Source organism: Mirounga leonina, unplaced genomic scaffold, assembly GCF_011800145.1.
Source record: "Mirounga leonina isolate KUSES-001 unplaced genomic scaffold, KU_Mleo_1.0 Mir_129, whole genome shotgun sequence".
In the NCBI taxonomy this organism is placed as follows: domain Eukaryota; kingdom Metazoa; phylum Chordata; class Mammalia; order Carnivora; family Phocidae; genus Mirounga; species Mirounga leonina.
This window is the reverse complement of record NW_023270323.1, coordinates 60403497-60427223: the sequence shown is the minus strand read 5'-3', so window position 1 is coordinate 60427223 and position 23727 is coordinate 60403497. Positions and strand designations below refer to the sequence as shown.

The following is a 23727-nucleotide window of genomic DNA, read 5'->3' as shown; positions in this document are numbered from 1 at the left end:
GTAACCTGTATCCTGGTGAACACTGTAGATGACTCTTGCTTGTTTCTGAATTTCTTATAAGCAGAATTATACAGTTTTGTACCTTTTTGGGTCTGGTGGCTTTTGCTAGTGATCACCTGATCACATCTGTGGCGATAGTTCACTTTGCTAGTAGCACTCTAGTGTATGATTATTTTATAATTTGTCTGATCCTTGAAAATGGCCTTTTGGTTATTTCTGGGGGTGTCTGCTGATGCTGTGGACATTCTTGTACATGTCTTTTGGTACCCATTTATACACATAATGTTATAACGTGTTTACTAGTTCTGAACGTCATCAGCAATACTAATCGCAGTCAGCAAGCATATATTGGAAACTGTTGCCAGTCATCTTAGCAGTATTGCTACATTCTCAGGTGTACTTTTATTAAGGAAAAGGCACGGACCTTTATGTACTGCCTAATTGCATGATACTGCTTTTGAGGCTATTCTATTCCACAGGCAGTCAGGATTAATTTAGGAAGAGACCCATTGGACCTTTTACAGGGAAACATTCTTTTCCTACTTCTCCTGTTTCCTTCCATGTGATGTGTAATGCTAGGCCTCTCTCCACCGTGTTTATCCTTTGATTCCTCACCAGGTACATGGAAAATTTTATTTTTAGAGTATTAGGACTCCATATAGAATCTAACTTTAAAATTGCAAGGTCTTTTGGCTTAATAGTTATGCTTTTTTTTTTTTTAACTGAAAATTACTTATTTTTCCATAGTTTTTTAATTCTTGGGAGGCAGGAACTTACCCTGAGAAACCTCCTGAAATGTAACTTGTCTTCTTCATACCCTTTCCTACTAAAAATCTCTTCGGCCCTTTTTGCTGTAGGTCAGGCTTCCCTAACAGAAATCACTGATAGTCACTTCTTGGGGTTCTGACCTATCTCAGTGCCAAACGCCTCTTGTTCACTTGTCCTAGGCAGTGGTTAACAGATAACTAGAGCCCTTTCCAGACAGATGTTTTATACACTAAATGTTGCATATATTTCCAAGAGTAAAACCCGTGAAGAACAGGTGAAAAAAATCCTGTTATGGATGGTTGTATACTCCTACAGCCTTTTTCTTCTTCTTCTTCTTTCTTTTTTTAAGATTTTATTTATTTATTTAGAGGCGAGCTCACACAAGAGCGGGGTTGGGGGAGAGGGACAAGCAGACTCTGCGCTGAGCATGGATCTCTCCTCAGGGCTCAATCCCACAGCCCTGAGATCACAACTGAAGCCAAAATCGAGAGTCCTAGCACTGACTGAGCCACCCAGGTGCCCCATTCTTACGGCCTTCTAAATTTCATTTGAGATAAGGGAAAATGTCTTTTACTTTTGCTGGCTTCTTCTTTCCTTCCTTCCTTCCTTGTCTCACTAGCATTGGAAAGAATATTTAGGAGATGAGAGAAAAGTTAATTCCTCTTCTGATTAATATCAGATTTATTTCTTCTTGCAAAAAAATTTCAGTTGACCACCTAGCCTTCAAAGAACTGACAACTTAACATGTCTGACAGAAAATTTGTAAAGAGGAAAAAATCTTCACTACTTATAATTTGATATAGGGGTGAGAAATAAGAGGGGAAGTGCATGGGAGAAAACTTTGTGACTTCATCTCATATACAAGCCAGTTGTCCATGATCAGCTTGTAGATTTTGTGTGAAAGATGTTTAGTCCTAAACAGTTTTTGATGGGTTGCTTACATGCTGTCTGGGCTGCCCTTCCTTGAAAGGTATAGATTCTCAGATAAACTCCTCTCTTTCTTTTTGTATCTTTGCTTTAATAGTAGTAGGAACCATTTGTGTGTATATGTACACGTGTACTTTTTATATATACATATACTCCTCATTTCTTTTGTTTGTTTTGGCACCTACTTGTCTGTTTTTGTTACCAGACAGGTGTCTCTTGACCTGGTAGTAACATAGGACCCCTTAAAGCAAAGCCACTATCCCTCTGTAAGCCATGGGGTTTTTTTGGTTTTCTTTTTAATGAGATTACATGTTTTGTTTTGTTTTTTAAGATTTTATTTATTTATTTGAGAGAGACAGAGATAGCAAGAGAGAGAACAAGTGGGGAGGAGAGGGAGAAGCAGACTCCCACTAAGCAGGGAGCCTGATGCAGGGCTCAGTCCAGGACCCTGGGGTCATGACCTGAGCCGAAGGCAAACGTTTAACCAACTGAGCCACCCAGGCGCCCCTGTAAGCTATAGCTTAAGGCAAAACTAAATGTATTTTTTGTGTGCGGTAAAATGTATAGAACCTAAAATTTACCATTTCAGCTATTTTTAAGTGTACAGTTCAGTTGCAGTAAGTACATATACATTATTGTACAACCATTACCACTGTGTCTCCAGAGCGTTTTCGTCTTCCCAGATTGAAACTCTGTACTCATTAAACACTAGCTCTCCGCCCCGCCCCCCCACCTCCACCTGCAGCCCCAGCCCCAGCTCCTGGCAACCACCATTCTACTTCTTTGTCTATGAATTTGACTGCTCTAGGCACCTTATATAAATGGAATCCTAGAACATTTGCCCTTTTCTGTCTGGCTTTATTTCACTTACCATGTTTTCAAGGTCATCCACATGGTAGCATGTATCAGAATTTCCTTTTTTAAGGCAGAATAATATTTCACTGTATGTATATACCACATTTGCTCTTGTCTTCATTCATCAGCATAGGCATTTGGGTGGTTTCCGCCTTCTGGCTGAGGCGAATATCGCTGCCATAAGCATTGGTGTACAGTGTCTGTTTGAGTCCCTGCTTTCACTTCTTTTGGGTTTATACCCAGAATTGGAATTGACAGATCAAGTAGTAATTGTTTAGCTTTTGGAGGAACCACCGTACTGTTTTCTACAGTGGCTACACCGTTTTACATTCCCATCAGCATGTACAGATTCTAGTTTCTGTGCATTGTCTCCAGCACTGTATTCTCTGTTATTGTTGATGATCGCCATCCTAATGGGTGTGAAATGGTATCTCATTATGGTTTTGATTTGCATTTTCCTAATGATTAGTGATGTTGAACATCTTTTCACATGCTTATTGGCCTTTTGTTTATCTTCTTGGACAAATGTCTATTCAAGTCCTTTTCCTATTTTTTTTTTCCTTTTTCTATTTTTAAATCAGGTTTTTTGTTGTTGATTTAGAGGAGTTCTTTTTATATTCTGGTTATCAGCCCCCTATGAGATGCATGGTTATTTACATGTATTTCTAAACCAATATACATATGTATTTGTTTCGAAGGATCCATTTCAGTTTTACCGTATTTCTTAGAGTAAATATCATTGAGTAATCCAGCCTTGAAGGAGTAGTGGTGTTTTATTGAGTGCTTATGCAGTGCCAGGCACTCTTAGATGCTATACACATACGAACATTTTAAATTCTTGCAAGAATCCTGTATGGAAGTACTTTTATCTGTGTTTTCAGTTGAGGAAACTGAGAAAGAGTTTAAGTAGCTTCCATTAGTTTGCCTTAAAGCCAGGATTTGAGAGTAAGCAACCCAGCTCCTGACTCCATGTACTTAACCACAGCACTTGGTTACCTCTCCTGTGTATGATACATTTTGTGTTCTCATCAGATGATACTTTCCACTTCTTGAACACTGCCTTACAAAGCAGTTTATAAGGTCAGGTAAATATCTGAAGGAGTTCTTAACAAAAATTAAACAGATAGTTAAGATTGAAACCTATTTAAAGTTCTTTAAGTTGCGTAGTATTTCCCTTTGTGGCAATATGTTTTCCATAAGGGTGTGAATTTCCTTATTTGAATTGGGCGTATTTTTTCTAAAGTAGCTCACCCAGTGAAATTTGCGGAGACAATTTTTTTGAGTAAATTTTTAACTTGTGTGCCTTTTTCTGTTTTTATTTTAAGTTAGCTGTATTCTAGACTTGGTGTGAGTTGATTCCTAGAGAATGCGATTTCATTTTGCTATTTACCTAGATCAAACTTAATTAGTAAAGAATAAAACACCTGTTTAATTGTATAATGCATTGTAGAGCAAAATGGAGTTTTTGCCACTGCCCACCATTATCACAAATAATTGTGTGTAGAGTTGTATGTATTGTTTTATATGTGTACTTGGGGGGAGAGGATAAAAATGAAGATCTTATTTCCTCATTGAAAATGAATGCTACTAACTGGATTGTTTTTTGTTGTGTGTATATAGCCATGACTGGGAGGTTATATGTAATCAGCAATCTATTCCTAATTATACACATTGGAATTTAAAATTTTTTTGTTAATACAAATGATGCTTTATTCAGTATCTTGGTATGCATATTTGTCTACCTATATAATAAATTTCCAGAATCAAAATGACTAGGAATTTAAAGGAATTCACATTTAGAATTATAATAGACATTGTTAAAATGTCTTCCAAAAAGATTGCACAAATTTAAACTCCCAACAGTGCATGAGATTTCCTGTTTCTCCACTTGTACACTAGCACTGAGTATTATCAAACTTTACATCTACAGCAAGCGAACCTTGCATAATTGTCGTGAGAACATAAAAGCTATGCCAGGAAGCTGGCCATAGTCTTTTATGTGACACCTCCCATGAATGTTTTTTGATAGATTTGTCACCACCAGGTTCTGTGGCAAGCAGGGTCAGGCCAGCAACTTGATCAAGAGATTAGTATTTCTCTGAGTGTGGCCTTTTTATTCTGATATAATTTTAGTTTACAGAAAAATTGCAAAAATAATACAAGGAAGCTCACCCAAATATTTCAAGTGTTAACATTTTACCACATTTGCTTTATTCCTCTCTATATTTACACACACACATACACACACACATTTATTTTCTCTAGACCATTTGAAGGTAAGAAGTAGACAACATACCCCCTTACTTTTTTCCCTAAGTACTACAGCGATTTTTTCTAAAAGTCAGGACAGTCTCTTACATAACCCCGGTACAATTATCAAAACCAGGAATTTAAAATCAATATAATCCTGTTCTCCACTCTGCTAGTTTTATTCAGATTTTGTCAGTCTAAATAATGTCCTTTATAGCAGAAGTAAATGCTGGATAGTATGTTGCACTCAGTTATTATGCGTCTTTAGCCTCTTTGAATCTGGGCCAGTTCCTCAGTTTTTTGCCTTTTATCACCTTGATGCTTTTAAAAGTATAGTTCAGTTATTTTGTTGACTCTTCCACGCTTTAAGTTTGTTATGTTTCCTCATGTTAAGACTCAGGTTCTGCATTTTTTGGCAGTAACATCCCAGAAGTGATACTGTACTTTTCTTAATGCATCATGTTAGGAAGCAGTTGAGGTCAGTTTGCCCCATTCAGTCTTTTGATACATGAAATTAGTTTACCCAGTGTCCGATCACCCCCTCTTGTGGAGGCCATAGATTTTAAGATGCATACTTTCCATATGAGATCTTCATATGCAATGTTAATGGATGCCAGTGTTCTCGCAACTCAGTCATGCCATCTGGATAGGAAGACTGATGGCTCTTGTAGATTTAACCTGGGAAAGTCCTTTCTCAGGATGGATTTTTGGGAAGGCACCCTCAACCTGGCAATAATCTTGGAGATACCTAAGAAGGCAGTTGCTGAGCACAGCTGGAGTTGGTCTCAGTCACCCTTCTTTCTTTCTGCTCTTCCTGCTGCTTTTCAGAAACTGCTGCCAGATTGTTAACAAAGTTCAGTTGAAATTTTTCTTTTATTGTAAAGAAAAGGTAGAATAAAAATTAAGGAAAACAGTGCTTTTCAAATGTTCTACCCAGTCCACAGAATTAAGAAGGGGAGCATGTTTCTCCACCTGATGGGGCTGCAAGCATGGTTTGTCTTTGAAGTCTACCCCTTAGGATATCTGTTCTAATAGAAACATGTTTAATAAATGTGATAGTCCAGGAGAGTACATAGTGCTCGGTTGTCTTTGTTTTTTGTTTTTTTTTAAAGATTTACTTATTTATTTGAGAGAGCGAGAATGAGAGAGAGAGAGAGTACATGAGAGGGGGGAGGGTTAGAGGGAGAAGCAGGCTCCTCGCTGAGCAGGGAGCCCGATGCGGGACTCGATCCAGGGACTCCAGGATCATGACCTGAGCCGAAGGCAGTCGCTTAACCAACTGAGCCACCCAGGCGCCCGGTTGTCTTTGTTTTAGTAGCCAAGGACCGCTGGTTACACCTCAACAAGTTTTGAGCAGTATTGTTATCAAATGTGGTTCTTAAGGTAAGAGCAAGTTCAAAACTAGAAATTGAAGTACGACAAAGGCGGACATGTCTACAAGTTGTGTGACTTAAGAGGCTCTTCTCTGCCATGGATGGAGAATGAATAAGCTTTTTACAGTAGAGATAAATTACATATTTATTTTAAAAATATTTTCAATTGGGGCGCCTGGGTGGCTCAGTCGGTTAAGCGTCTGCCTTCAGCTCAGGTCATGATCCCAGGGTCCTGGGATCAAGCCCCGCGTCGGGCTCCCTGCTCTGCGGGAAGTCTGCTTCTCCCACTCCCACTCCCCCTACTTGTGTTCCCTCTCTCGCTGTGTCTCTCTCTGTCAAATAAATAAATAAAATCTTTAAAAATATATATATATATATTTTCAATTGGTCAGCTAGTAATCTTCAGTCATATTCAGTGTAGGTACAATATTTAAGTTGTTTTTTTAAAATTTTGCATTTATTAATTACATAGAAGAACATCTTTGAATATATGTCACTGTCCATTTGTCCCAATGGCATATACATTCCGTAAAGGCATAGATTTGTGTCTCTTGTTCACTGTTGTATACCAAATACCTATACCTGGTTCCTACTAGGTGAATCAGTGACTCTGGAGACAAGGACAGAATGTCATATGCAGCCTTTTCTAATTAGCCTTTCCTATTTTTTTGTGACTAAATTACTAAACAACTTGTAGTACATTTTGCTTTGCTTTTCATATTATATGTTGTCATAGAATAAAGTTTCCTAATTTTCCCTCAGTCAAGTACTATTTTATTTCACTATCTTAAATTGTAGGAATCCCAATACTTTGAAACTGTATAAAAATAATATACTGTTTACAGCAAATTTGGTGTAAAGTTTGGTTTAATTACGAGTTTGAATTGTTCATGCTTTCCTTCCTTCTTATTTCCTGCAAATGCTGCACCAGTGTTTCTTGCCTTCATTTATTTTAATCTCATTATCCTCGTTTCTGTTTAGGCAGAAATTTATGAAATACAGAAAAATAGAAATTGCTTTTAGTTCCACAACCCTAGGGCAGAAGAGTTTCCCACATGACTTGTGCTTGCTTTTCCAGCGAGCTCTGTGTTTCTAATATTGTTAACGAGGTAAAACTAGATAACATCAGGTTCTTGGGGCTTTTTTAGCAACATGTTACCAAATTGTTCTATATTCAGAAAAGATTTTTCTTGTATCCTCTCCCCCACTTTTTGATTTTTGACTTGATTTTCTCGTGTGAATCATCTGTTAGGTAGAAAAGGTGTTAAGATGGTGAAGTTATGATAAAATGTTTATCTTGTTTGTTCTCAGTACGTTTGTGGTCATGCACTTTCTTAACAGACTGGTAAATATAGAAGGAAATGTATCTGTGTTATAGGAGAAAACAATATTGCATCTCCACTGTGAGCTTAAAAAGGAAGTGTGTAATATAAGTGTAATGTGTATAGAGGTTTTTTACTTATTTGGAAATTCTAATTCATTGGAGGATATCTGGGAACTGCAGTACTATTTATAGGTAGGAAACACTATGTTTAATGATTGAGGTAGCTTTTTAAAAATCCTTTTACTTCAGGTATATGAAAATAGAGTAATTAACATTTTCTTCAGCTCTTCCTATTTTGAATAAAAGATCATTGTTATCTTAGAAAGGGAAAGCTAGTGAAGTTAAAGCAAAATGAATTTGCTACTTTAAAATTATACTTATGACATATATACTTTAGATCACATCAGTTTTCCTGAGCTATAGTATTATAAGAGCATTGTTAGGTAAATGACATGGATTTTTGTGTTTCATTCACCAATATGGGTCTGAGGGGAAAATACACAGAACAGAACAAGAAAGAAAGGACATGCGTTAGGGTATAATCATCTGTATATAAGCTAACTTTTGTTTGTTACTTAAAAAGAAAAGCCAGAGTCATAACTTTTTTCCTTAAATATAAACAGGATTGATTATTACATTTAATCAAAATGACATTTTACATAATACAGCATGCATAAAATATGAGGAACTTGATGCGATGACAGCCTATACTATCAAATGATCCTACAATCTTATATTCTTTGTTACGATGGAGAATTAACTCAGTATTTTGTAGAATTAAAACCATCCTTTGGGTACTTAACGATTTAGATTATTTTTTATTGTTAAATACACCATAAACCTTATATGAAAAGCATCTTAGGTAAGAGTGGTCTAAAATTGGTTGGTCCAGCTTATTTCTGGTTCAGTTGTTAACACAGATCATGTCAGTAGACACCTTGTTTTTCTTGTACCTGCCTATCTCACCATTCCCTGTTGGAAGAGGGAGACAGAGCTTAATGTTTAAATTATAATCAATCTCTGAGAAATTGATAATGGACTATAGTCATTTCTGCTGAAAAGTGAGTATTTTGAATACATGATATAAATATTACATCATGAATTTTGAGTCATTCATGTTTAAAGATGGACCTTTTTGCAGTAGATAATTCTTGAAGTTTTATGTATTAGTTGTATATCAGATTAGTAGTGAAAATGGATCTTGTTAAGTGCAGGATCCATACAGTACCTTGTTATAACTTGACATTTTCAAGTATGTAGACCTGTGAATTTTATTAAATAATTAGAATTTAGTTTAATTGCAGCCTTCAGAATTTTGCATTGTGAACCTACTAAAGGGCATTTCATGACTTTTCTCAGAAAACCCCTTTTCTTACTCTTCCCCCCTTGTAGTAGATACAGTAACCATTAGTTTTAATGAGATAAATAGGAATGTGATCACATATTCATTAAAGAAAGGACTGGGATGGCACACAACAGTTATTGGAGATGCTTTATTATATACTGAAGAAGCAATTTAATCTTATTAACATTTATAAGATACCTATCCTTAGGATGGCACCTAGATAGAATGATGCTAAATGTTGAAGTGCTGTTCAAGCTCGGCATGCACACTGTTGAGTTCTCTTGCACATGCTTTCTATGGGGGCAGGAGTTGTACTGCACGAGCATGCTCTGTAATTGTTCACTTCATTAACAGGTATTTCTAAAAAGAGAGACAGATACTTTAATCAATATTTAGTTGTTAATCTAATTTTGAAAGCATTTCAGAGCACCAAGGAACAAAACATTTCAACTGAGTGCAGTGGATCTCTTACTAGTCCTGTAACAAACTTATGTTAGATCTCAAAGGGTGCTTGATGATTGGAATATTAGTAGTTAGTACAAAGAGTACCGTGTCATGATCTTCATTGAAAAGCTTTCTTTCATTTGTTAACTATGTCTCTCTGAAATTTTCACCATTTTAACCCCTTGAGTAGGTTCTGGCCACGTCTCACTTTCCTTCTTTTTATAAGAGGGAAGGGGGTGAGGGGTTGGGTTAGCCTGGTAATGGGTATTAAAGAGGGCACGTATTGAGTAGAGCACTGGGTGTTATACGCAAACAATGAATCATAGAACACTACATCAAAAACTAATGATGTGTAATGTATGATGATTAACATAACAAAATAAAATTTAAAAAAAAGTATAGCTGTGCTCTTACATATATATACAAAGAAGTATTTTACAGGCTGTCTTAAACTTCTTGGTTTTTTTGTAAATTACATCTAACCTAGTGAGGCAGTTACATTTTAGTCACATGCTGTAATGGTACGTTTAATCAGCTTCAAAGGTTCAAAAAATTCTTTCCTGTGGAAAAAGATGCAGGAATAGATTTTTGCCTTTAATTCCATAACCGAATTCCACAGATTTGCCAGTAGTTCAGTGTTTTAAAACCGATGGTGTTCAGTGGCCTTGCTGATGTTCCTACCAAAACATTGTGTTTTTTGTTTCTTGGTTTTTAAAATTTAATATCCTATAGGGTAAAATCAAAGAATTAATAAATAAATCTTCCAACAAAAGCTTGGATTATTTACTCATATTCTTATGCTATTTCAAATAAGTCAGTTTTCAGTATTTCAGGGTTAACAAAAATATTCATAGTCACAGATACCCACTGTTTATAAATTGTGAGTTCATAAACAACGTCATATGGCATTAAGTTACACAACAAAATGAACTGCATTGGATTCTAAGACCTTTATCATCAAAGTTGATAATTTTGTGGGACATCAAATACAGTGGAGAAATCTTAAGTCAGATTAGGCTTCACAGCCTCTAACTGTGACTGAACAAGTCATTTAACCTGTTTATAACTGCAATCTGCTTAAAAAAGAAAACAAAATTCTGTTGGTCTTTTTCAAGGGTTGTGCTTCCACCATCTCTCCGAAGACCTGATTTCCTATTTCAGAGGAAATAGGGCATCACGTAGGAATTAGTTTCTTCTTCCTCTGTACCTACTTATCCTTGTTAGCATCCCAATTAATTCCTTTATTTCATAGTTTTGGCTTACTGATTTATAACTAAAACACCGTAATAACTACTAACATTTGTTGAGCTCTTACTGTGTACCAGGCACTGTTCTATGTGTTTTCTATATATTGACACATTTAATCCCTTTAACACCTCTTTGAGGTAAACACAGTCACTGTGCTCATTTTACACATGAGGAAACTGAGGTCTAGGGAGTCAAGTAACATCAGTCACATGGCATGATCTGAATCATGGATTTGAACTCAGCCAATCTCACTCTAGAGCATTTTTCTTAACCTTCGTGCTGTATTCTAACTCAAGCCTGTTGTGCTTTCTTGTCCTTGCTCAGGCTTTTCTCTTTGCCCTCTTACAACCAGTTGAAATGCTTTTTTGTCCACTTAGCATATTTCTTTCTGAAGGGCCATATAGTATGAGCTAGTTAAGTAGACAACATTTAGGATTTTTCATATAGTTGACACAAGGTTACACTAGTTTCAGGTGTACAGTATAGTGATTCAACTTCTCTCTGTGTTATGCTGAACTCACAAATGTAGCTACACTCTGATAGTATACGACACTATTACAATATCATTGACTATATTCCCTATGCTGTGCCTTTTATTCCCATGACATATTCATTCTGTAACTGGAAGCCTGTATCTCCCTCTCCCCTTTACCCATTTTACCTATTCCTCCCCGCCCCCCCATACCCCTTCCCTCTGTCAAGCATCAGTTTATTCTCTATAGGTCTGATTTTGTTTATTTGTTTTGTTTTTAGGTTTCACGTACGAGTGACATCATAGGGGTGTTGTCTTTCTCAGTCTGATTTATTTCAGTTAGCATAATACCCTCTAGGTTCATCCATGTTTTCTCAAATGGCAAGATCTCCCTTTTTTATGTCTGTGTAATGTTCCTGTGTGTGTGTGTGTGTGTGTACACACCGTATTTTCTTTATCTGTTTGTCTGTCAGCACTTAGGTTGCTTGATGTCTTGGCTATTGCAAGTAATGCTGCAATAGATATAAGGGTGCTTATATCATTTTGAATTAGTGTTTTCATTTTATTTGGGTGGGTACCCAGTAGTGGAATTATTGGGTCATGAGGAATTTCTATTTTTAATTTTTTTTTAAGATTTTATTTATTTATTTGACAGAGAGACAGAGCCAGAGAGCACAAGTGGAGGGAATGGCAGTAGGAGAGGGAGAAGCAGGCTCCCCACCGAACAGGGAGCCTGATGCGGGGCTCGATCCCAGGACCCTGGGATCATGACCTGAGCTGAAGGCAGACGCTCAGCCATCTGAGCCACCCGGGCACCCCTCTATTTTTAATTTTTAATTTTTAATTCATTATGTTGCCTTTTTTGTTTTGTTGATGGTTTCCTTTGCTGTGCACTAACATTTTGTTTTGATGTGGCCACAATAGTTCATTTTTGCTTTTGCTTCCCCTTTCTTGGGAGGCCTACCTAGAAAAATGTTGTTTTTGCCAATGAAGAGATGTTACTACCCGTGTTCTCTTCTAGGATTTTTATGGTTTCAGGTCTCCCATTTAGGTCTTTAATCCATTTTGAGTTTATTTTTGTCTATAATATTAAAAAATAGTCCAGTTTCATTCTTTTGCATGTAGTAGTCCAGTGTTCCTGACACTTTATTGAAGAGCCTCTTTTCTCCATAGTATATTCTTGCTTCCTTTGTCATAAATTAATTGACCATATAAGCATGGGTTTATTTCTGGGTTTTCTGTTCTGTTCCATTGATCTGTGATCATGTTTTTGTGCTAGTGCCTAACTGTTTTTGATTACTACAGCTTTGTAATATACCTTGAAACCTGGAATTGTGATACCTCCAGCTTTGTTCTTCTTTTTCAAGGTTACTTTAGCTGTTCTGGTTCTTCAGTGGTTCCATACAAACTTTGATAATATTTGTCAACCTCTAGGTTTAAATTTTAACTCTGCCTACCACTTAATTTACTTTGTGGGCAAGTTGCTTTCTACCTTTTTAAAATGAGCCCTTATGTACTTCACAGAATTGTTTTGTAATGATTAAAGATGGTAAGGTATAAAGAATGTACAGCAAAGTTCCTGGCACATGACAAACTAAGCTCTATGCCACCTCTTGGGCTTTGAGGATTTTTCTGAGTGTTGCAGGTTGTGTGAGACTGGGGGTCTTTGATTAGTTGTTGTCATTGTTGGGTTTTGTTTGTTTGCTTTTTGCAAGGTGTCTCTAGGAGGTACCTGTCACCCTCGTCTAATCATTGTGCTACATGCTCAGAGTGGGTGTGTAAGGCCTATTTAGGGTGCGTTTTTTGTTTAGGAACCATTTTTAAAGTACGTATTTTGTTATTTCTGGGCATGGATGGTTATTAGAGGATTTTTCTTTATGCTGTTCTTTAGTAGAGTTGAAATATAAGTCATAAAGGAGATTTCATGGTGCCTAAAAAGCTTACTACGGAATGTGTCGTACAGCCTATATATTTATTTTTTTTCTTATTTTTTCCAGAAAATTTGGTGAGCGGCCTCCACCTAAACGACTCACTAGGTAAGCATTTTAGTCTTTCACACGAACCTTTCATGGGAATATCAGATCCTGTCATCTTAAAAACTGTATTAGGTGCTCTTGAAAAGAAGTTATTCAAATACTGGTATCTAGATCATAAGCTTATTCCCATCCTTCCCCCACATCCTCCCTCCCCCACCTCACCAAAAAGAGGATAATAGGATATAGTTCAATGGGGAAGGTGTAAAACCTTTCAAGAATCTTGAGTATAATACAGTTAATATAAATAGGGTGACAATGTAAAGATAGCTTCCTACATCTAGCCAATCTAGCTGCATTTAGGGTAGCACCTGAGGATATTTAATAAATGCTTTAGAAAAGAATTTTAAAGAAAATATAAAATTTTACTCACTTTTAAGGAAACTATAAATATTACATTGTGTTCTAATTTACAATACACATTTTAATTACAAATGTTATTTGAAAGTATTAGTCTTGAAAATGATTTTTAAGTTTTTCAGCAATCAGCAGTTGTAAAATAAAAGGTAGGACACCTAGTTGCACAGTTATATCCTAGAGTTAATGTTAATCCTGTATTCTTAGTATCTTTCAAGAAAATTACGTGCGTATATAAGCATATGCTTGTGTTTTGTTTTTTTTTTTTAATCGTCTGGCATCATACTCTACCATTGTTCTGGGCCTTTTAACTCCACTTACTGTACGTCTTCTACTTTGTTCTCTTTCATGTCTCCACAGTTTTTCATTGCCTTCACACTACTCCTTTAATATTTCACATTGATGACCATTGGGGTTATTTCCATGTTATTGTTATTATTAAAAAGGTGTTGCACACAAAGAATGATGGGGACATGCCAGAAGGACACAGAAAGGGAACCAGTTTGAAGAGGTTCCCTTTTAGCCAAATCATGGACACTTTAATCCTCAAAATAAATAATGATAGTAATAGATAAGAACCAATAGAATAAAATACAGTTTAAAAGTCTACACTGAGTTAAAGAAATGATCCTGTAGTAGAGGGAGAGGAATTCTTTTTCTTAAAGCAGAATTCCACCTAATACACGTAGAAGGAATGATGGAACTAGGAAATTACACTTTGGCAACCACTACAATAATTGTTTCAGGCAAAAATCATCAGTGAATGCTTAAACTATTGATTTAAAGTCTGATAAGAAACAGATATTTACTTTGTCTCTAAGCATATCCTCACAAAGTATGTATTAATTATAAAGTGAACAATAGTAACATAACAGTGAAAAAACTTGGCAGACAATACCTTAATGAAGTGATCTAAGTTAACATCACTAGTAATGGACATATAAACATCATGTGCATCCTGAGGAGGATGACACAATGTCATTTTTGTGATGATCCAGCCAAAAATGCATAAGCTAAATCTAAGCATAAGAAAACACACCAAACAGACACAAATGAGAGACATTCTATAAAATAAACAGCATTTGATCTTCAAACTTATCAGGATCATGAAAAAGAAAGACTGAGGAATAGCAGATTAATGAAGACCAAAAAGACATGACCCCTAAATTCAACTAAATCCTGGGTCAGGAAGAAGAATTTTTCTTTTGTTTTAAAGCTGGAGTTAGCAAATGTTTTCTATAATTGGCCAGATAATAAACATGTTAGACTTTCTGGTCCATACTGAGGCTATTGTGACTTCTCATCTTAGTTTTTATATCCCCAAATCAGCCATAGATATCAATACATAAGTGAATGGTATGTCTGTATTCCAGCTCAACTTAATTTACAAAAACTGGTGGCTATCCTGATTTGGTCCAGGAACATTAGTTTCTCAACACTGCCTTCCACCCCCCAAATAAAGGACATAAAGGATGTTTGTGGGACTGTTGGCACATTTGAATAAAATCTGTATATACAAGTATTTGTATCAGTGATCATTGCATTATGCTTGTTTAAGAGCATGTCTTTGTTTTTAGGAAATTAACACTGAAGTATTTTGGGTATAAGGGCTTTAATGTCTACAATGAGCTCTTAATGCATTCGTTTAAAAACATAAATATGGTAAAATACTGATATTTAGGGAGTCTGGAGGAAAGGGGACTAGGAATTCTTTGTACTACTTTTGCCACTTTCCTGTAAGTCTGAAATTACTTAAATTTAAAAAAATTTCTAGAGACATTAAATATAATTACGTTTGTAAATATCTTGAAGAAATTCTAAGCACATGTGTAGACATTTTGAAAGTTACAATTTAATGGGTATTTTTGTTTTATTACCAGTAATAATATATTGGTTATGGAATGACTCCTAACCATAAAATACATTTTGATGAATAAATCACTTGCTTTTAATGGATACCTCTATAAAAATAGCAATCAGTGTGATGATAATAAATATCATAAGAAAATTGTCCTTTCCTTTCCTTTCCTTAAATATATACAGTAATATAATTAGGTCCTGTTTACTTTATCATGATTTTCCATTTACCCTTTAAGCAATTTTCCCTGCTTGGAAAATTTTAGTAAGCTTTTAAGTCTTCTGCTTTTGGCCAAGATGGAGTAACAGGAACTGGAATTACTCTCCAAACTGAAACTGCTATAAACCTGGACAAAATATATAAAATAACAGTTTTCAAGATACTGGATGGCAGGCAAGAAAGGACAGTGATCCTTGAGAGACAGGAAACAAGTGAGGTGAGCAGGTGGAGCGTGGTAAGCACCTTGAGCTGAAGAGATGGAGCTAGGTATCTAGGGGTTCAAGGTGGCTAGAGTTCCCTGGTCAGAGAGCTGGAGAGGAAAGAGATCCAGAGATCTGCAGAAGGTCCTCTCTCATCTTCAGCTGAGTATTGATCGGCACACATCTGCTGGGAAATTACCCAAGGCTGGGGATTAAAAACCAAGTTGAATTAGAGAAAAAATTTCCCGAAGCTCATACTACAAACTGCCTGTTCCCAATAGCTAAAGTGGAAAAATATTATACTTCACGATGCATCTACTGGAGTACTACTACACAGAAGGGTTTTCCGTTAGTAGTGATGCAAAATTTGGCTAACACTAATGCTGCTCTGGTTTTACCTAACAAAATTTAAAAATAAGATTGAAAGGATCAGATTCTTTCCAAGTAACTTAAATGTATACCAGAACAAAGCTCAAGAAAATTTGCAGGAATAGAAAAATATCAAATACTCAAAAGTAAGATTTACTGAGTCTTAACATCTAATCAAAATACCCAGTCATACAAAGAAGCAGGAAAATATGATCCATATGAGGATCTAAACCAACTCTAAACCAACCCAGAAATGACATACATGATGGAATCAATGACATTATAGCAATTATTATATTTGTCTTCTGTATGTTCAGTATGCTAACATCAGGAGTTCACCTATTTTTTTGTTAAAGGGTCAGATGCTAAATATTTTAGTTTTTGAGCTCCATGTAGCCTCTGCTGTAACTACTCAACTCTTGTAAAAAAGCAGCCATAGACCACATGTAAACCAATGGACGTGTCTGGACACTGGAGTACAATTTTTGTCACAAAGAGGGGTGCATCAGATTTGGTTTATAAACTGTATTGTGATTCCTGAGCTAGAGGGAAGATTGAACAAGTTAAATAGAGGACATGGAAGATTAAAAAGGTATCTAAATCAAATTTCTAGAGATGAAAATTACAATATTTAAGATGAAATACACTTGATGGAATTAATTACAGGTACATGTTGCTGAAAGAAAGACTAATGAAGACATAGCAGTAGAAACTAGCCAAAATGAACATAGAGGAAAGGTCTGGGGGTAAAAAAACATGATCATAAGTGAGCTGTGGTTTATGTTCAAGTGGCTAACATCCAAGTAATTGGAGTCATCGTTTGACTAAAAGAAGAGATGAAGAAGTAACAACTGAAGCTTTCCTTAATTTGGTGAAAACTGTTAAAACCATAGTTCTGAGAATTCAGTAAACCCAAGTGCAAAAACTGCACTGGAGCATATAGTAATCAAATTGCTTAAAGTTAGTGATAAAGAAAATGTTAAAAGCAACAGAGAAAAAAAAATACATAAAGGAATGTCTCCCTTGCTAGGGAGAAGACAGTGAAGCAAGAGCTTTAAAGTACTCAAAGGGGGAAAAAAATGCAGCAACCAGCAACCTAGAATTTTATCCTGAGGCAAGACAAAATAAAGACCTTTTTAGACATAAAAAACTGGAAAGGAGATAACAAATATTATAAATAAGTTTCTGCCAAAAAATTCAACAACTTTTGAAGAAATGCACAAATTCCTTGAAACTAGTAAACTACTGAAGCTTACTCAAGAAGAAACAGATAACCTAAATAGCCCTATTATCTAAAGAAATCAAATTTGTAATTATAAACCTTCCCACAAAGAAACCTACAGGCTCAGATGATTTCACTTTTGAATTCTGCCAGACATTTGAGAAATAAATCATGCCAGTTCTTTATATACTGTTCCAGAAAGTTGGAGAGCAGGATATTCTTTCCATTTCATTTTGTTGAGGACAGCATTGCCTTGTTAAAAGCAGGGCAGAGACATTTTAAGAAAATAAAACTATAAACCAATATCCCTTACAAACACAGATGCAAAAAGTCTTAAATTTTCACAATGAAAATAACAATATGGCTTTATCTTACAAATGGAAATCAGTGTAATTCAGTATAATTCAGTATATTAACAGAACAAAAGGGAAAATCATGTGGTCATCTCAAGAGGTTTGGAAAAGCTTTTGACATTCATTCTTGATCAAAATTCTCACCAAACTAGGAATAGAAGTATTTCCTTATTCTGAAAAGGTATACCTATGAAAAAACTATATTTAACACGATACTTAATTGTGAAAGACTGAATGTTTTCCCTCAAGATCAGGAACAATGCAGGATTGTCTGTTTTTACCATTTCCATTTAACATTGTACTTGAGGTTCTAGTTAGTACAGTAAGTCCAGGAAAGAAAAGAAAGGTATCCAGATTGGCAAGAAAGAAGTAAAACTGTCTTTATTTGCAGACATCATGATCAGCTATATGGAAAATCCTATGGAATCTATTAAAAAAAGCTGCTAAAACTAATAGGTGAGTTTTATCAAGGTCGTAGGAAACATGACCAACATATAAACATAAATTGTATTTTTTATATGAACAATGGGAAATTGAAATTTAATAAAAAATGCTATATTTAATAGCATCAAAAATATGTAATGTTTAGGGGGAAATCTGACACAAGGCGTACAAAAACTATACACTTGAAAACCTTAAAATGTTGTTGAGAGAGCTTGAAGTCCAAAATAAATGTTCTTGAGAAAGAAGAATCAATTTAAGATGTCACTTCTTCGCAAATTCATCTATGGATTCAACATACTACCAGCCAAATCCCAGTGAACTTATTGTAGCAGTTGACAAGCTGTTTCTAAAATTTATATGGAAATACAGACAACCTAGATTAGCCAAAACAACCTTGAAAAAGAGCAGTAAGAAGGTGGACTTCTTGTTTTCAAAACTTTATAGAAAGCTGCATACAGTAATCAAGGATGGTATTGGCGTAAAGATAGCCAAGGTAGATCACTGTAACAGAATAGCAGCCAGAAACAGTTCTCGTGATCTATGTTCTTCAATCAAAGTGCAAAGGCAATTTAGTTCAGGGGTTTTTAACAAAGGATTCTGGAACAATTGGATATCTGTATGTCCCTACCATTTACATACACATAAACACAAAATAACTATGATCCATGTCTAGAACCATATATAAAAATTAGCTAAAAATATACCTAAATGTAAAACTTCAAATTATACAGCTTTTAGAGGAAAATATTGGAGAATATCTTTGTGACCTTGGGTTAGGCAAAGATTTCTTAGATATAACACCAAAAACACTATCTCTGAAAGAAAGAAATGGATAAATTTTACTTCATCGAAATTAGGAATAAAGCATTTGTATCCAGATTATGAAAAGAACGCCAAAAAAATAAGGAAATAACCTGTTTTTTTAAATAGGAAAATGATTTAAACAGATACTCCAGACAATGTGTATATATGGCAAATAACCATTAAAGAAATGCAAAGTAAGACCACAGTGAGAGGACACCTGGGTGGCTCAGTCGGGTAGGCGTAGGCGTTTACCTTCGGCTCAGGTTGTGATCCCAGGGTCCTGGGGATTGAGCTCCACCGTCGGGGTTTCTGCTCAGCGGGATCCTGCTTCTCCCTCTCTCTTTTGCTCCGCCTGCTTGTACTCTCTCTTTCTCTGTCAAATAAATAAATAAAATCTTAAAAAAAAACCCAAAAACCAAAAACCTTAAAAGACCACAATGAGATACATGTTAGAACAGCCACCACTCTTATATCCTTGTGGTGGGTATGTAAAGTAGTATAACAACTTTGGAAAATAATCTGGCACTTTCTTAAAAAGTTAAGTATACTCCTACCATATGGCCCAGCCATTCCATTTTTACATATTTAGTAAGAAAAATTAAAACATAATGTGAATACAAAGACTGAAACACAGATGTTTGTGGTAGTGTTAGTTATAATAGCCAAACAGGCTTAACTCAAACATCCACCAGCAGGTGAATGGATCAACAAATTGTGGAATATTCTACAATGGATTTCTCTTCAGCAATAAAAGGAATGAACTGGTGATACATGCAACAACACAGATAAATCTTACGATAATTACTGTCAGGTTTCAAAAGTAAAAAAAAAAAAAATGGATATTTACTATATGATTCCATTTGTATAAAGTTCTGGGAAATGGAAACTAATCTATAATGGCAAAGCAGACCAGTGGTTTCCTGGGAACGGAGAGGTAGGAGGAGGGATTACAAAGAGGCAGAAGAGAAACCTGGGAATGATGACTGTCTTCGTCTGGATTGTGGTGATGGTGTATCCAATATGCCAAAAATTACCCAGCCGTACACTTGAAAATGAATACATTTTATTGTGTTTCAGTTAAATCTCAATAAAGTTGCGGGGCGCCTGGGTGGCTCAGTTGGTTAAGCGACTGCCTTCGGCTCAGGTCATGATCCCAGGGTCCTGGGATCGAGTCCCACATCGGGCTCCCAGCTCAGCAAGAAGCCTGCTTCTCCCTCTCCCACTCCCCCTGCTTGTGTTCCTGCTCTCGCTGTCTCTGTCTCTGTCAAATAAATAAATAAAATCTTAAAAAAAAAAAGAACTCATTAAAAAAATTAATTAATTAATTTAAAAAAATCTCAATAAAGTTGTAAAAGATTTTATTAGCTTTTGTCCTTTAAAAATACCTTAAAAGGAATTAGCATATCTTCTAGGGTAAGCTTTTATTTCTTTTTAAATCTTTTTTAAAGAGAACGAGCTTACAGGTTTTTATTCTTTATTACCTTTTTAAAAAATTATTTTTATTTTTTAGAAAGGGAGAGAGGGAGGCACAGGGCACAGGGAGAGGGAGAATCTTAAGCAGGCTGAATGCCCAGCACGGAGCCCAATACAGGGCTCAGTCTGACAACCCTGGGATCGTGACCTGAGCTGAAATGAAGAATCAGATGCTTAACTGACTTAGCCACCCAGGCACCCCTTATTCTTTATTATCAAAGCTAATACAAAGAAAATTTAGTAAAAACAGTTTGTATAAAACAGAAAATTGGATTGTAAAATCAATGACCAATTCTGATAAGAATTTAATTTTAAGCCCAAAGTAAAAATTAAGAAGTTTCCCTTTTGATAGTATAGCAAATGTAGATTTTCTCTGGTTCCTTTTAATCATATTTTCCCATTTTTCCTTTAAAGAGTTTTCTCTGTTGGAAAACTTTAGTGTCTTTTATTCTATTAAGAATGTTTTTGGGCGCCTGGGTGGCTCAGTTGGTTAAGCGGCTGCCTTCGGCTCGGGTCATGATCCTGGAGTCCCTGGATCGAGTCCCGCATTGGGCTCCCTGCTCGGCAGGGAGCCTGCTTCTCCCTCTGACCCTCCCCACTCTCATGTGCTCTCTCTCTCATTCTCTCTCTGTCAAATAAATAAATAAAATCTTAAAAAAAAAAAAAAAAGAATGTTTTTAGGGGCATCTGGGTGGCTCAGTTGGTTAAGTGTCTGTCTTCTGCTCAGGTCATGATCCCATGAACCCCGAGTTGGGCTCCCTGCTCCGTGGGGAGCCTGCTTCTCCCTCTTCCTCTACCCCTCCCCCATCTCGTGCTTTCTCTCTCCCGCCCTCTTTCAAATAAATACATTTTAAAAAATGTTTTTAAAGGAATTTTATATCTCTTTTAATTGGGGGGAGGTAGGGAATTAATTCAGAGAGGGTCCCTTAAAAAATAAATCTTTTTTTTTTTTTATTTTTATTTTTTTTTATTTGAGAGAGAATGAGAGACAGCATGAGAGGGAGGAGGGTCAGAGGGAGAAGCAGACTCCCTGCCGAGCAGGGAGCCCGATGCGGGACTTGATCCCGGGACTCCAGGATCATGACCTGAGCCGAAGGCAGTTGCTTAACCAACTGAGCCACCCAGGCACCCAAAAAATAAATCTTTTAAAACGACCCTATTCTGTCCTTACCCTCATCTTCCAAATTAAGCAATATTGAAAAATTGTCTTTTTATTAGAGGACAGTGTTTTGAATAGTGCTTAGAACACAGTTCTGCCTACACAAAATGTAAATTTTTGATTAAGGATAATTAACACCATGTACTACTCACCATTATCGTGGATTCACTTTTTTTTCTTTTAAATATTACATTCTTTCAGAAACACATATATAGAAGCAATTGAGTACTAACTTACAAGGGCATCCTACTCTCTTGACATAGTCCCCTTCATGAGACTCACAGGTATAACTGACTGTGGATTCGAACACAAAACAGACCAACCAGACCTTGTATTGATGTAGAGAAACAGTTCTTTTATCGTGGAGGCTTCTCATTTTGTCATTTAGAGCCTGGGGTCATCAGTGAAAATACTAGATGCAATGCAACTAGGTGTCAGTCCCTCCAGGTATGCTGAATAGATCAGCGAGCGTGCCTGTTCTTACGTGAGAGTGTGTTTGAGCTCTGCAGTTACGACTTGCGGCAGAACTGTAACACGTGCTTTTAGAAAACATAGATGTTATTCAGCTTACAACACCCTTGTACTAAGAGACTTTGCCATGTTGTCAATAATCAGAAGGTTAGACCTGAAATTTTGAATATGATTGAGTTATAGGCAACCTTCAAAGGCATGTACTCTTAACTTTCTTCCCCTCTGCGATACTGCAGACTGGTATCCACGAACTCATGCGTTTGCTTGAATTCCTTTACTGTCGGGATTTCTTTCATAAGGTTCTTTTTTTTTTGAAACCCTATCCCCTTTGGTCTCACTACCATACCTCTGTTCTCACTGTACTGGTACCTAACTCCATTACCGTCCTGGTCAAACCTTTGGAAAACTCAGTTGCCATTTGGCTTATTTTCAGGTTGCCCCAGAATAAGGAATAACATCCTAAGAGAATGGTTAAAAGAGAGGTTAAAATTTAACCTCTGTATCTGTTGTTTACTTCAACACAGGTTATATACATTTTGTAAATATTTGTGTATTAATTTTGGGGTTCTGTTGTCTTTGAGTGAGCCCATATTTTTTCTTTTTGAATCTCTTTTCTTTCTTGTCCATAGCATGCAGTTTTGAGAAGCATTTAACCAGTGCCTAATGAGAAACTCTTAAAGCAATGTATTCTTCTTGTCTGCCCTGGATTATAGTTAAAGTCACTATTTGCTATGCCTATTTATGATCCGTCCCTTTCAATTTGTGACATGAGAATCATCCATTCTTTTTTATTGACTTAGGTCAGATTAATGTCTGCTTTGGTTCTTTTCAAGAAATCAGAGGTTACTTTACATTTTATATTACAGAGTACAATATTCATGTTTTAACCTAATTATGGGTTTTCCTTTTACTTCATCATAAGACAACCATGAGTAGCAAACACCATGTAAACTAAGTTGAAATGAAACAAATTTAGATTTATAGTAAAATAAAACCATAAAGTTAAATATACATTGATAGTAATATATAATATATATATTAATATATATTGCTCTATATAATTTTTAGTCAGGTAATTAGTTTATAAATGGTAAATAATTCATGTAAAAGTGGCTGCAGCTAATATCCAACTTCACTTAGGCCAGTCGTATCTTTGTAGGGCATCTTGGGGGAAGAAGAAAATGAGCTGGAATAGGAAGGGTCCATGTGGTCCCTGGGATTCGAGGAGCCAAGTTTGGATCAACCAGGCCTAGATACCTAAGAACCAAGGTGATGACCTACCTTTCAATGTCAGTAATCCCTCCTGCTACATGTTATCAAAATCCTCAAGTCTGATTTTTCTCTACACGAGAAGTAGCGTTTCCAAAATAAACTTAAGTAAGTAGAAACTTAAAATAATAGAACACAGAAGTAATGTTCTATTAGTGATGTTGACCCAGTCCCTACAATGTAATGGCTTTGTCTATTTGGGAGGGAGAATAAAAACCACCAAGAGTTTATGAAAGGATTTGTCTCATAGCTGTGAGACAGGATTTAAAGCAGTTTACCTCTATATCAACTTTCATAGAATTTCATAGGATTATGTATGGATCATTAATTTTATTTTATTACGAGAGGGAATGGAATGAAATTTGCCAGCATTCTCTTAGGAACATGACCTGTACTGTTGTTTGGCCTTGGTCACCAATAGATACAGAAACCTAGTGTAGCATCCTTAATGTTTCCTTAGTATTATGAGAATAGACTTTGTTAGCCCTAC

The 23727-nt window shown here is 36.0% G+C and overlaps 1 protein-coding gene across 5 annotated transcripts in view; it reads left to right on the top strand.

Annotated features, from left to right (window-relative positions):
- RBPJ (recombination signal binding protein for immunoglobulin kappa J region) overlaps positions 1-23727 on the top strand; it is a 222328-nt gene that overhangs the window by 165199 nt on the left and 33402 nt on the right. For all 5 annotated transcript variants that reach the window (XM_035005188.1, XM_035005189.1, XM_035005191.1 and 2 more), the window contains one exon: positions 13004-13042. Coding sequence is in view for 4 of the 5 variants with exons in the window: in XM_035005189.1 (XP_034861080.1) it covers positions 13004-13042 (39 nt within the window). In the remaining variant the exon portion in view is untranslated. The remainder of the gene's footprint in view (positions 1-13003; positions 13043-23727) is intronic.